Source organism: Furipterus horrens, unplaced genomic scaffold (assembly GCF_987537825.1).
Source record: "Furipterus horrens unplaced genomic scaffold, mFurHor1.1.pri manual_scaffold_21, whole genome shotgun sequence".
Taxonomy (NCBI): domain Eukaryota; kingdom Metazoa; phylum Chordata; class Mammalia; order Chiroptera; family Furipteridae; genus Furipterus; species Furipterus horrens.
The window spans coordinates 1,448,117-1,462,880 of record NW_028327191.1 but is presented as its reverse complement, the minus strand read 5'-3'; the positions used below and the strand labels follow the sequence as shown (position 1 = coordinate 1,462,880).

General features: G+C 59.3%; 1 protein-coding gene across 2 annotated transcripts in view; it reads right to left on the bottom strand.

The window, feature by feature from the left end:
- The window catches only part of CDC42BPB (CDC42 binding protein kinase beta), an 81,179-nt gene that overhangs the window by 21,566 nt on the left and 44,849 nt on the right, over window positions 1-14,764 (bottom strand). For both annotated transcript variants that reach the window (XM_090265616.1, XM_090265617.1), the window contains exons 5-17: window positions 14,365-14,513; window positions 13,302-13,395; window positions 11,603-11,803; window positions 9,641-9,889; window positions 8,132-8,211; window positions 6,290-6,453; window positions 6,096-6,215; window positions 5,243-5,364; window positions 3,703-3,945; window positions 2,428-2,538; window positions 1,185-1,429; window positions 963-1,068; window positions 58-182 (exon numbers count right to left, since the gene is read on the bottom strand). In XM_090265616.1, coding sequence (XP_090121742.1) covers window positions 58-182; window positions 963-1,068; window positions 1,185-1,429; window positions 2,428-2,538; window positions 3,703-3,945; window positions 5,243-5,364; window positions 6,096-6,215; window positions 6,290-6,453; window positions 8,132-8,211; window positions 9,641-9,889; window positions 11,603-11,803; window positions 13,302-13,395; window positions 14,365-14,513 — 2,009 coding nt within the window. The remainder of the gene's footprint in view (window positions 1-57; window positions 183-962; window positions 1,069-1,184; window positions 1,430-2,427; window positions 2,539-3,702; window positions 3,946-5,242; window positions 5,365-6,095; window positions 6,216-6,289; window positions 6,454-8,131; window positions 8,212-9,640; window positions 9,890-11,602; window positions 11,804-13,301; window positions 13,396-14,364; window positions 14,514-14,764) is intronic.

Genomic DNA, 14,764 nt, shown 5'->3' with positions numbered 1-14,764 from the left:
GGCGTTGGGGCCAGAGGAGGGGCACCCCTGCTGCACGCGGACCCAGCCCGCACGCACCACTGAATGATTTCTGCGATCTGAGCTTCCCAGTGGGCCACCGACTCCTTCTTGGCCGCCAGGTCCTGCAGCTCGTCCTCCAGTTGCCTGTTTTGGGCTGTGAGTTTATCCACAAAGGAGCAAAGCTGCAATAACACAATCGTACCACACAGCGGGTTACTTGGCGCCCTGTAAAGAGGCCACCACTAAACTACAAGGACTTTTGAAGATTTCAAAAGTTTTCTTTAATCGTTATGAGGTTTTTCCAAAGTAAGTGTAGGATATAGACTTCTGATTGTATTTAGCTGAAGTCTCATTTCAGTGAAAATCGGAACATGAAAGAGATAAAAGAACTAATGATTTCAGATAATTGGCAGCTTTTAACCAAATACAAATATCCCCCTCTTTTAAAAAAAAGATTTTATTTATTTATTTTTGAGAAGAAAGGGAGGGAGAAAGAGAGGTAGAGAAACATCCATGTGTGGTTGCCTCTCACACACCCCCAACTGGGGACCTGGCCCACAGCCCAGGCCTGAGCCCTGACTGGGAATCAAACCTGCGACCCTTTGGCTCACAGACTGGTACTCAACCCACGGAGCCACACCAGCCAGGAGAAAACATCCCATTTAAAAGATCAAACATATTACTTCATTTATGTCTTTTTTAAAAATTGATTTTAAGAATGACGGGCCCTGATTTGTTTTCCACTTTATACATTCATTTGCTGATTCTTGTCTGTGCTCTGACCAGGGACTGGATCCGAAACCTTGGCGTGTCAGGATGATACCTGAGCTACCAACTGAGCTACCGGCTGGGGCCATATTACTTCACTTAACAATAAAGACACTTAGAAATATCAAACTTCCGATACGCGAGAGTGGAAAACGACAGCTCCCCCGAAGCGCGCGCCCAGGCGTCTCCGTTACCCTCTCCTTCTCGGCTGCCAGCTTCCTGTGCTCCTCGCCCAGCACGGCCCTCTCGCGCTCGTACTTGTCCTTGACGGCGCCCACCGCCTCCTCCACCTCACTGTGCCTGTGCGGGGGGGGGGGGAGGACGCGAGCACGCTCAGAAGGCCGGCCCCGCCGTGCTCCTGTCCGCGGCCTGGGCACGCGCCGCGCAGGCCGGAGCGAGGACGCGCGAGAGCTCACCGTTCCCGCTTCGCCTTCTCCAGCTTGTCCTTCAACACTAAGACTTCCTTCTGCAGGGCCAGCTGGTGGCTCTCGGAGTCGTGCACCTCCTTCTTCACAGTTTTCACTTCCAGCACGTGGGAGGCCTCACGTCTGACCAACTCCTCTTCGTAAAACAAGACCTTCTTCTCAAGCTCGGATTTTATTTTGGAAATCTCCTGCTGATGTTCTAAGGAGGTCCCCGGTCCCCGGCCTCCTTGCTTCATCTGAAGATGAAGGTTAAAACAACGTACACACCTCTGCCCCCTCGCAAGGGTCATGCTGCCCGTCGCCCCTCCACGTGCGGGTCCTTGGGGCACTGCTTCCTTTGCCCTCCCACCACCAGGCATGGCCCCGAGTGACAGAGCTGACCTTGCTCCTTCTAACACCTACAAGGCAGACTTTGGGGGTGACAGGATCTGCCCTGCGGGAGGAATGTGTCCCAATCTGTCAGGTACCCCAGGGGCTGTGTCGCACTGTGCCAAGAATGGCCTCCCAGCTCCTCAGTCCACACGTCACTCCCACTCAGCGTTCCTCTGAGGGTTGCCCCAGGACAGGCACCCTGGTAACTGGGCTCTCGTGGGGCAGAGGGGGAAGGATGGACAACGAGCGGCAGACAAGCGACAGGACAAAGAAGGAGGAGGCATGCAATGTGCCCGGTCAGACCAGGTGGCGGCAATGGAGAGAAACGGACCCCCGGGGCGTATGTGCTTGGGGAGCAGGGGATCAAGGCAGAGGCCAGGTCGGGGCTGAGGGACCGGGAAGCCCCATCGTCTCCATTCAGACAAGGAAACCGCAGCTCTGCAGGTGGGGGCCAGGGCTCGCCCTCAGTTCACCAGGAGTCTGGCCTCCGCCCCACCCCCCTTCCATACAGCCCCCTCCCCTCACCCCCTTGCCCCCCTGGCCACGACGACCAGCCTGTCTCTTCCACGTCAGCGGCAGACGTGGGCTTTTAGGAACTGCCCCCTAAGTGGACCCGTGAACCCAGAAACCCAGGGCACGGAGAGGGTGTCGGGCGTGTCGCTGGGACTCCTGCAGGCTGCTCGACACCGTCCTCGGGGCCGAGCACGCGGAGGCCGTGGTAAAGGCGGGCTCCGGCCCAGGCCTCCGCCCTCCCCGGGGGACCCTGCGCCCCACCAGCGCCTCACTCAGGACACGCCCACGGGAGGGAGCCAGCACGGGCGACGCTTTGCCGTCGGGGAGACCCGGGGCCCTCCAGCTCTACCTTGAGGGCCTCAAGCTCACTTTCTATTTGCTTGGAGAAGCTCTCGCTGTGCTCGCGCAGCTTGCGCTCCTTGGAGGCCTCGGCCACGGCGTCCTCGAGCTGGGCTTCCAGCTGCAAAACAGGAGGCCCCGCTGCTCAGGGATGCGCAGCCAGCGCCACTGCGGCGCTCGGGCCTCGCCCCCGAAGGACTCGCAGTGGACAAGACCGTGGCAGGCCCCCAGTTCTTCACCCTTTCTCAGACGACACAAGGGAAAGACTGAAATGGCCGGTTAGTAAAAAAAGGAAACAAATTTAAATTCTAATTCTAACTGATAACTTGGTATGAAATTTCAAGAAAAGATACTGATTTATGAAAACAAGTACGCTGGTATCTGCGGACCCTGGATTCACCTCTTGGATGGAAAACCTCACGCCCACACGGAAGGGGAGGGAGCAGCACACTGTGCACCCCGACCTGGGCGGCGGTGCTCAGGGGTCCCTCTCACCTGAGTCAGAGTTGGCTACAACCAAAGGGTCTCTGGGCTACAAAACAGTAAACAGGCTTTTTGAGGCCAAGGGACGAAGAGCCAGCACGTGAGAGGAAGGCGAGCACGTTCCCCAGGCTCCCGCGTCAGAGCTCATCACGTGCCTCCAACAGCTTTACACCAGGGCTGCACAGAACATGCCACCCGTGAACAGGAGCACATCTGGAACACCCAGGGCAGTGGTTCCCCACGGGGGTCCTGAGGCCCTTTCCAGGGCCCGGCAAGGCCCTTCCTTCTCTGGTTGATTGTTGCATGGAAAAAAGTCTCCTTTTTCATTTCTGATGGGGTCAGTATTAAGAGCAGCAACCCACGCAGACGAGAGCTCTTTGGGGCCTCACTCACCTGCATGTGCGAGGGCCGCCAGCCTAAAGGCAGACGTGGGGTGCGCCAGGCCAAGCCCTACCCCTGCCCATCTGCCCTGACAGATGCAGGTGCTCAGTCATGTGGGCCACACTGTACCCCATCGTGGCACGTTCGTTATATTCGTTGGGTATGAATACCCTCTATTTGCTTTAACGGGGAACTTTTCAAAACTAGCACTGCTGAAATCTCTTTCAAAAACTTCACAAATGGATGCAGGGGCCTGAGAACTACAAAACAAATGTTTGCCAGATAAACGCATGTGACTTCACATAAAATGTAAAATCCACCTTAAAGTAACTGACGTAATTAACGCAGCCACGTTTTTAAAGACGTTTGTTACAATCCCACAAAAGCCCAGTCACCGCAGCCCTGGGAGCACCCAAGCTACCTCTTTCCTGAGCTTCTCCGACTTGCGGGTCTCCTGCCGCATGGCGTCGATCCTCTGCATGGCGACCTCCACCTCCTCCTCCTTGTCGCGCAGCTGCCGGGACACCTTTTGCTTCTGAGCGCGGAGCTCCGCCGTGCGCTCGTTGAGCTCCGAAAGTTCCTGCAGGGCCAGCTTCCGCTGCTGTTGGGCGTCCTTGAGCTCCCTGGCCTGGGACTTCAAGCGCTCGGAAGCTTCAACCAATTGCTGAACAAAGAGAATGGCAGAGGTTTGACGTCTGTGTCACAGAGATCTGGAAGGCTGGCAGCTCAGTGACAGCAAGAGCTGGTCACAGACGGCGGCGCAGCCCGAGCTCGCTTGCCCTGACAGCCCCAGCCACACACAGCCCAGAGCGCACACACACTAGACACCCTCCCGGCAGGCGGAACGGCACCATCACACCCCGGGCTCAGCCACACCCACCTCTCTGTGCTGCCCACAGAGGAGCAAAGGTGGACGAGGTAGGAATGCTTACTGCTTAAGAGCCACAAACAGCATATTACAGAAGAGCTGAAGGTTCCGATCACAGTCAAGAACTGTACAGCCCTGGCTGGTGTGGCTCAGTGGACTGAGCTCTGGCCTACGAACTGAAAGGCCACAGGTTCAATTCCCAGTCAGGGCACAGGCCTGGGTGCAGGCTAGGTCCCCAGTTGGGGAGCATGCGAGAGGCAACCAATCAACATTTCTCTCTCACAACAATGTTTCTCTCCCTCCCTTAACCTCTCTCTAAAACAAATGAATAAATTTAAAAAATCTTTAAAAAAGAAAGAACTGTATCAACACTCGTGCTGGAGTGCTAGGCCTCCGCTGCAGTCTGCGGTGCGGACGCTAGCGTCCCCTGCTGCACTGACCTCACCGCCTGCGGCTGGCCCCTCCACCATCAGGCTGCTCACCCGAGGCACCTGCTGGCCACGACTGCAAGTAGCGGGACCAGAACAGGTGGAGGATGGCGCCTGCACCAGGCACCAGGCCCACTTGGTGGGGCTCTCTGTGACATGTGGGAGCAGTGTAGTGTCCCCTAGCACACACCTAGACCAAGATGCCAAGGAAACTCAGGAGACCGGTGCCGGGACACCGTGGTGAGCCCACCCCTTTCTGCAGCCAGGCCACAGCACAGGCTCAGCATACCGTCCCGCTGACCTAAGTACACGCGCACACCACGGGCCGAGCCCCAAGTCAGACACATCCCACAAAATCAAATGGCCTCTTTGGCAGTGACTCTGGGAGGAGGGGCGGAGGCCACTGCAGGGTGGCCTGGACCCGTGGGACGGATACAGAGCCAGCTGGGCCGTGACTGGGGACCCTGAGACGCAGGGAAAGCCTCCCATCTCAAGTCACCATGTCCCTACTGTCCCTTGCGGCAGGGTGTGGTGGAAACAGGACGATGGCCACCAGTGCAGCAGGGCCCGGGGGCCAGGGCTGCCCCGGAGCTGCAGGCGGCCTTGCGCGCGCGCGCGCACACACTCGCACACACACACCCCGGCTCAACAGCCGCGCCCACTACCTTGTGGAAGTCCTCCTTCTCCTGCCGCGCCAGCCGGTACTGCTTTTCCAGGCCCTTCAGCCGCAGCGCGACGCTCTCGGGCTCTGGGCGCGGCGTCCCGGCGTCCTCCAGCCTGCCGGAGTCTGAGCACAGGGTCAGATCAGCTGGGCTCCCGCACAAGAGGAGCCTCGTGGCCCGAGTCCAGAGGAGGACAGGAGCGCCCTGCCTCACTCAGGCTGCCTGACGTCCCCCACACAGCGAAGTGCCTCCGGGACAGGCTCCTGAGACTCCGTCTGGTCCCCGTGGGACTATGCCCACCTCCTGCCTCAGCCTCGCTCACCTGTGTGGCCGGTACAGTGTACCCAAGGGGGCAACAGCTTTTACTGAAAAACAGACTCCACGGAGCCTTTTCTGGGTCAGGACGGCAGCTGAAGCCTCAGCTCTGACCTGCAGATGAGTCAGCTGCAGTGCCAGCCCCCGTGCCTGCTCCGGGGTTAAGGCTTAGGAGTAATTTGGGTCTTCAGGAAACTGATAGCCTAGGAACCACGGAGAGAGATAGGAAAACAGACCCGGCACCTAGGACACTGGACAGTCGTGGCCGCTCTGCCTCAGAGCCACAGAGCGGGGAGTTAGACGGGGGAACGTGGGCAACACTGGGAGCCGCCTCTGGCCGAGCCGTAAACTTATTATCAGACCTGAGCACTGGAGGAGCGATTTTAAATAAACTGACAGAATACCAGGATTCTAACTGGGTTTTCTAAAGCTTAAACCTTTTTTCTGCTTTTGCATCTTTTAAAGAGGACTCTGGAATCTCCTTTGCAGAGATTAACAGCCTCTGAGAGTGGCGAGTAAGCAGCCAGGGTTTGAAACGTACCTGCTATTTTATTCTTCAAGCGCTCGACTTCCTCATTAAGCTTTTTGATTTCTTTATCTCGGGCTGAGCTGCCCAGGGCCCGAGCTGAGCCGTGGAGGGACTGGACGGTCTGCGTGGACTCTGAGGGGGAGACGCGTGTAAGTGCAGGCTGGGCCGGCGCAGGATCCCGCGTGCGCGGAGATCGCCCTGCTCACCCTGCAGCTTCCTGCTGAGCTCCAGCTTCTCCTGCTCCAGCCTGCGGATCCTCCTCTCGTAGGCCTCGGCCTGCAGGCTGCTCTCCAGGTCCCGCTGCAGGCTCTCGTCTTTGGTCAGTGCACTGGACTGCGTGCTCTTCAGGGAGCCTCGGTCAGAGAAACAGCTGCAAGGACAGCACAGGGCTTCTCATCTGCTGAGCACGGACTGCATTAGCCTTTAAGGGCTGCATTAGTGTTTAAAGACTTCCTTGGTAAAAAAGGAGTCTTTTTAAACTGGCAAACAAAAACACCTGTGGAAAGACTATTGTTTACAGAGCCAAACTTGGACAACGGTCTTCCTTACTGGGTGACAAAGAGAAGGACACGCCCTCCGGGCTGGGCAAAGTAAAGGTCTCTGCAGACCTGGCACATGCACTGCTGGGTCAGGGCTCCCTGGATAATCAGTGCTCAGCAGGGGCTGTGTCAGCAGCTGGGCTGTGAGGCCTCACAGACAGCTTCTTGGTTTTGCCACACACTGGGGACAGCTTCGTCATCCCTGCGAACTGAGGGTGCCTTCCACTCCAGGGCAACAGGCCCGCCACAAGAGGATGGCAGCGTGGCGAGGGTGGGAGGCGCTCTCTCTCGGAGCCTCACTCCTGGACTCCTCGCCCACCAGGTGGCTCTGCTTCCAGGGTGACAGCGAGGGCAGGAGACGCTCGGGCCTGCGCTGGGTGCGGCAGGGCACTGGCACACGGGGGTGCACACAGGAGGGCCCAGCAGCGCTTCTCAACGGCGGCTGGGGTGCTGTGCGTGTCCGCTTGGCAGGATCTGCTCCAGGAGGAAGTCCCTGGGCCCAACCCACCGACCCAGAGCCTCGGAGCCTGGGACCCACAGGCCTGACCAGCACCTAGCGAGTTGGAACGCACCCAGAAGGTGCAGGGCCACTGCATGAAGGACGGACAGGAAGGCAACACATGCCTGGCACAGCCCGAACTGCTGGGGCCGTCACTCTGGTTCAGAGCTGCCCTCTCTCTCCAGGGCGCTGCGTCAGCCCAAGCCCAGCGGTTGAAGATGCCGAGCGCCAGGTGCTGGCGCCTTCCTGCAGGCGCGGCAGCTGCGGCTGGTTCAGCTCACCCGCCCTTCGTCCTAACCCCCTCCCGCCCAGTCTCCCTTGTGAAGGGAGGCAGGCGGCGCTGGTTCACAGGGCTGGATTCCGATGTGGACCCTGCTCCCAGCTCTGCGGCGACCATGCTCCAACCCCATTACTGGAAGCCAGAGCAGTAGCTACGGCGCCCAGAGAAAGGAGGGGCGTGCTGACAGCCTCCAGGTCAGGGTCGGCAATGCACAGCCTGGGGCCACCCACCACCCCAGGAGCCAAGACCAGTTTTTACATCTGTGAAGGGTTATTACAAGGATGAGGAAGAGTCCACACCGCAGACCACAAAGCCTAAGTGACCTCCTATCAGGCTCCTCCTGCGTCGAGCCCGTGGCCTTGCTGTGTCACCACTTGCAGGGACATGTGCGCATTATCCTCACCTGAGGATGCGCTCACTGACTTCAGAGAAAGGGGAGGAGAGGGACGGAGGGAGACGTCGACTGGGTGGCTCTCATGCGAGCCCTGACGGACGAGGGACTGGACCAGCAGCCTAGGCACGTGCCTGGACCGGGAATCGGATGCACCACCTTCTGTTTAGGAGCTGATGCCCCAACCCACTGCGCCTCCCAGCCAGGCACCAGGTACAGTTCTCTCAAGGACAGATCCCCCCACGCCTCGCGGGTGCAGCTCCCAGGGCCCCAGCCGTGCCCTGTGCAGAGACAGAGCCCCAGGAAGCTCCACCTCAGGGATGGCAAGACGAGACGTACCTTTCCGTGGTGAACGTGAACCCGATGAACGGCAGATGTAACCCGGAGAAGCCTGTGTGAGAACCGGGGGGCAGCATGTCCTGCGTAAGAGCACAGACAACAAACAGTGTGAGACCCACGGCGACACCGGCAGGAACGTGACGGTAAGGCCGAGGGCACACAGGGAAGACCGCAGGGCCCACTACCACGAGGAGTCCACGGCGTCGCCCACACGGAGCTCGGTCCTGGTGGGCTGGTCTCATCCCGGCTCTATCCCACACCCGATACACAGTTAAGAGGATAAACACATGGCTTTTGATGGTGAGAAAGGCAGAGGCCAAATGTGGAGCAGGCTGGTAATTTCCACAACTTTTAAAGTCACAGCATCCATGCTCAACATGATCCTGAGCAGAGGGGACAGGTGCCGCCCCCAGGGACATGGGCCAGAGGCCAGAGGCAGAGTGAGCTCTGGAACCCAAAGACAGACTGTTTTAGATGAGTATTAGTTTCAACTCTTCATTTCAGCTTGATAACCCTTCTTTATTACAAATAAGACCAGAGGTAACTTATCTAGGAAACTTCAGTGCAGAAACTGTTTCTTTGGAGCCCAAGAAAAAATCCTTCCAGCAACAAAACCCGCCTTCTCTCCATGTAGTCTCAAGTTCAACTCTTATGTAGTGAATTAAGGAATAATCAAACTTTTCATTTTGCAGTAACCTCAGCTGCTGTACCCCCAACCAAGACACAGGTACGGACTAAAAAGTCAAACGGCCGGGTCTGACGAGACCAGAACGCGGCAGAATGCAGGCGCGGAGCCGCACGCGCGACAGGCCGCATGGCCGCGTCACGGGCCCGGACCCCGCTGCACGAGAAGCAAGCATGCGGCCGCTGGGCACACGCGCTGCCAGGGAGACAGGCGTGGTCGCCCGTGCAGGGGCGGAGAGGGACAGGAGACCGAGCGCTCCTCGCCAGCTCTTTGAACCTAGCAGTGGTGACAGGCCTGCGGTGACTCTGACGTGACAATGTAGGTGGCACTGCTTCAGAAAATTACAAAGTGCCATAAAAAAAAAAAAAAGGAAAGTATTTCTGATGAATTCTAAGGCACAATAGCTATTTAACTCCTTTTGCCTCAAATTGCAATCCATTCTTTAAAAAAGGGACACTGTTCTGACCGCTGTGGGACAGCTGGTTGGGTGCTGTCCCGCAGGTTGAACGGTCACCAGTTTGGTACCCGCTGAGGGCACAGGCCTGACTTGCAGGTTCAGTCCCCAGTTGGGGGCGTGCGAGAGGCAACCGATCAATGTTTTTCTCTTGCACATCGATGGTTCCCTCCCTCGCTTTCTCCCTCACTTTGAAAGTAAACAAATTCTTTAAAATAAAAGGGACACAGAGGACCAAGCTAAAAGGTGCACTTCCTTGAGACAGCAGCCAAGCCTCCCGGACAGCGGTGCAGCCGCGGGCCCTCCTCTTGCTCGACAGCCCTGACCCCAGCTCTGCCCAGGCAGGCCACCGCGCCAGGAGGCCACTTACGATGTTCCTCAGCACGTCGTCGTCCACATCAAAGTTGGACGTGTCGGAGGGGCTGCTCACGTCTGGAATGTAAGGTGCTTCCAGGTTTCGTATGTTTTCCCAATTTAAGCCTTGGAAAAACGCGTGCTTCTTGAAGTCCTCGATCCCGTTCTGCCCGAGCCGGCGCTCCCTGCTGCAGATCAGCCTCTGCATGAGGTCCTTCGCCTCCTCAGACACGTCGGTGACATGGGACGGGAACTGGAATCGCTCCTGGGGGGAGGGGCCGTGAGTGGGCACTGCAGACACTGCTGCCAACGGAGCAGGAGCCCCCCAGACCGACACCAGTGAGCGCGCGGCTCACGCGTCAGCCCCGCCACTCTGCCCACGGCAGGCTCGTCAGCGCCCCGCCTGGGAGTGTAGAAGGCGGTGAGCGTTCCCTCGCAAGGAGATGAAGGACCGACTACAGGGCTGGGGGGACGGAGCCCACCGGCCCGTCCAAGGCCCCCATCTACAGCGACTTTCTCTGAACGTCTGCTCCAGAGAAACACTCACAGAGAGGACACACGTGCTTGTGCGCACCCTCTATTCGGGCTGGGAAACTGCAGATCACCTACATGCCCACCAGAACGGGGCCTGTGAAAGGCAGCTGTGGACACAGAGGAGGCGCCATCTCCGGGTGTGGAACAGAAGCACGACACAAACGTGCCAACAAAACCCGGCTATGTGAGACGCGGTGCCATTTATCTGAACGCACCGCAACCACCACCCGCTAAAGTGCCAAGGTCACGCAGCCCTGCTGCCTGGCTCCACCCACCGGGCCCCGGCCCCCACTGCTCTGAGACCCCAGGCCAAGGGCGCCCAGAGCACAGAGCAGGCCCGGGCGGGGGCCCCCCTCCTCCTACTGTGTGCACCCAGCAAGCACCACGTCTTCGTGCAAGTGTGTGTTAACTTACAGGTGAAACAATTTACTTCTACTTTGGAAGAAGTGTTTGTTAGAAGTAGAACTGGCTTTGATTTGGAGTGAGAGGAAGACCACTCCCCACATTAGTGTTCAGCTGCTCCCCCCACAGCAGGGCCACAGCCCAGACCAGCGCACGGGGCTATTTCTGGTGTGCATGCATGTGGGGATGTGTGTATACATGTGAATGTACGTGTGGGCATGTATTTGTGAGCATTGTGTGCACGTGTACGAATGTGTATGCATGTATGAGTATGCATGTGTGGCTGTACCTGTGTGTGTCCATGCACATGGTCCTGAGTGTGCGTGTGCATACATGTATGTGGGTATGCATGTATACAGGTGTATGTATATACGTGGCCATGCCTGAGTGTGTGTATATATACGCGTGTGGGTGTGCATGCATGTACACGAGTGCATGTGTGTGTGTGTGCGTGTCTGAGTGTATGTGAATATGTGAGGGGGGTGGGGCGGAGCGTGAAGCTGACATTAGAAAGAAGCGCTGGAGCAGAGACTATAAAGAATAAAACAGATGACAAGAGCAGGAGACCAAAGGAAATGCTGAAGAACAGCCAACGGGGGAAGGGAGGGGAGGTGGCGGCTGGGCAAGGAAAGCGGGAGAAGCGAGGAGGCCCAGGGACGCTGGGCGCCTGGCCGGGCAGGACAGCGGGTTTCTGGGAAAGCAGACTCAGGCTGACGGGGCCAAGCTGCCCAGGGAGACGCACACACCCACGCGGCCCCCACCGACGCTGCACCTCCGCCAAAGCCACGTCTCCTGCAGGCACTCGGACCTGCAGACCGCCGTCAGCCTCCTCCAGGGAACGGGGCCACCCCACCCCCGCCCGCACCCACCTCATCGGCAGCCTGTGCCGGGCCTGCCTCCCGGCCGCTCCCGAGGCTCCCCACGCCCTCCCCAGCCACCAGGCCACTCCAGCCCCGTCACCTCTTCCCGAGCGACGCTACCAGCTTCCAAGCGGAGCGCCCCGGCCCCCAACGCTGCTCTGGCCCCGGCAGCAGCCCCTCACCTCGTGGTTCATGATCTTGCCGTAGGTCTCCACGAGCGACTCGGCGTAGAAGGGCGTCTCCCCGTAGAGCATCTCGTACATGCAGACGCCCAGCGACCACCAGTCGCACTCGGGGCCGTACTGGCCCCTGCCGTCCTCCATGGCCTGCAGGATCTCGGGCGAGATGTAGTCAGGCGTGCCCACCGCCACGGACGACTGCACCTGGGGGGGGCAGGTGGAAGGGGGAAGCCTGGGCTTCACTGATGTCAAGTTTCTCTCCCACAATCATGACGGAAAAACCTAGCAATTCAAGATTCAGTGCAAACCAATGTTCCCTTGCCACACTGACCACTGGGCGCTCCTTCAATGCCCAAAGCCACCACAGCCCCACTGGCACCGCAGTCCCCCACAGGGGCTCCCTTTTCCACATGAGCCATCGCTGCTCACGTGGCTGGGAACAAGGCACACCCAGGGCAGCCCTCTCAGACTGCCACGTGCAGAGACCCCTGGGCTCTAAGCCGCAGCAGGGCTCACAGCCCACCCTCCAGTCTCCCCATGAGAACGTCGGGCAGCAGGCCAGGCGCTGGCTGGGTGCAGAGGCTTCCCCAGACAGAGACTCAGGCAGCTGAGGCCCCTAAAAGGAAAGGAACAGCCACTCAGCTGTGAGCAGAACGGGCCTGGAAGTGGTGACGCCTCTGCAGGCTGCAAGGGCAGCAGTCCCCACGGGGAGAGCAGAGCCTGTGAGTCCAGGGAGGCCCACCAGGGAAGGGTCAAGCTCTCCCTTGGGTCACGTCCGAGTAGAGAGCCTAGTGGACAAAGCAGCACCCCGGGGTCAGTCGGAGCGACCAGTAGGGAGTTCTGCCTCCGACATGCGCCAGGGCCCCTGCTCCGCACTGGCCACTACCGGAGCTCTACGTGGACAGTGGGAAGGCTGGGTGTCGGCTGCTAACTCGGGGTTCGTGTCCAGAACTGTCAGAATGAGTGGGACGAGCTCGTAGAGGAAGTGAGTAAATTGCTTCACTTCTCTGAAAACAGCCACCAGGCGGCAGTGTCGTGGCCTGCACGCCTCAGCCTGGGAGCGAGTCAGGAAAGGAAGACCACTGTCCTCAGAGAGGTGGGCCCTTCAGACTGGACACTAAGTGCAGGCCCCAAGCCCCGGAGGTCAGCACTGGGGCAGCAGCCACAAGAAGGCACTCAGCTCTCTGGGAGACTCAGGGCAGCCCCCCGAGCCGTAGAGCCAGCGCTGGCGTGGCCCAGGGGTCCCGGCCACGGCCTGGCCGCCTCTGCTCAGTAGTGCATGTCACTGGCGTGGAACATGGGCATCAAGGACCCTGTTTCCAGGCCTACACCACCCACAGAGAGACCACCTGACCAACAGGAAGTCCCCTGTCCCCAGAAAAAAATACAGATGTCCCACTGCCTCCCGTCCACGTCAGCGGCCCGCACAGTGTGTCCGAAGAAAGAACCCGGAGGGCCTCTCAGTGCAGGCCGCCGCCCGGGGAGCCGAGCAGACCTGACTGCCCCGTCTCAGGAGGCACAGGGGTTAACTCTGAAAACATAAAACGCAACCCAGACGTGTTAAACTCCAAATGGGCTTGTCTTCTTAATTCACGTTAATAAACTTGGCTTCTTAATTGTACCTCAAATGGAAACGTTCAGCCCTTTCTAACTACAAGCAACACCCAAAGCCGCGTGGAAAAGCTCCATTAAAAATACCTACAGTTCCATCATCATTCATCTTCAAACATGATCCAAAGTCGGCCAGGCGAATGTGACCATTCACATCCAAAAGGACGTTGTCAGGTTTGATGTCTCTGTCGGTGAAACAAACGCGCCCATTAACCACTTCCGTGCAGCACAGTGGGAAGGCAGCGCCCCGACGGGCAGCAGAGCAGCAGGTGGACCGAGCCGGCCGCGACCCCTGCACGGCGCAGCGATGCGCTCTCATCACAGAGGAGTGGGAAGAACAGAAACGAGGTAAAGGGATGGACCGTGACGCACGGAGGGGTCGGGTGGAGGTGCGGGCGAGGCCACTGCCGCTTACACACCGCCAGGTGCCCTAGGACACGGAGAACTGGGTCGGCTGCCCAGCAGAGCAGCCGGCGCAGGGCGTGAGTCTGCCTCCCCAGCCCGCGGGCCGCCCTGTGGTCCTGTGCGCCTGCAAACACGGGGCCGGGAGGGGGGCTCCGCCCCTGCCTGCTCCCCGGCAGAAGCAGGTCCTCTGACGGGACAGCATGGAAAGGGACCCCAAGCTCTGAAAGCAAAGGAGGGTGTCCCCGGCAGCACAACTCCCACAAGCCACGCGTGGGCTCCGCGGCTGTTCCCACACAACGGAGGAACAGGACACACTACTTCACGGTGGTGGGCCTCACCAACAAATGGGAGCAAGAGACAACATTCCGCCTAAGAAAGGACCCACAAAACACAGCACTCCAAGTCTGCCTCAACACCAGCATCCTCTCGTGGGTGCTCGTGGGGTGCCCAGGGCCCTACGGGGCTGGCACGCCACAGCAACACACCAGCTCCGGGGCTGGGCCGGGGGAGGGGAGCCAACGCCGGCGAAATGCCTTCCGCTGACAACCCCACCTCACGGCAGCGGCAGGAGAGCTGGAGCCCCAGGTGCCAGGCGCTGGGGCTCAGGGACAGCCTCCTGGGTGAGCGGCTCTGCACAGCCGCAGCTCCAAGTGCGCACGGGCGCGCGACCTCTCTGAGCAGCCTCGGGGACCCGGACACGGGTGTTTGAGCTCACTGAACGCGGCTCCCATAGAGTAAGCCGGGGTTACCTGTGCACGTAATGGAGCTGGTGGATGGAATCGATGGCCAGCACCATCTCCCCGACGTAGAATCTCGCCATGTCTTCCGGGAGCCTGTCTTCAAACTTGCTGAGCAGTGTCAGCAGGTCACCGCCCACGTAGTAATCCATCACTAAGTACTACAGGTCGGGAAGAAAGGGAGCGAACACAATGTTCAGTCACCACCACACGACAATGGAAGGCCACCCGTCCGCCACAGGAGCCCCATGACCTGCGAGTCGGGAGAGACGGTGTCCCAGCTGCTCCTGCCACCCCACCCCCTCGGAGCACGCGGCGACGCGGCACAAGCTCCCCCCGACCACGCACTTCATCGGCGGGCACGGCTGAGGGCCCAGTGAGGCGGGGCGCCATGAAAGCAGCGACCTCACGC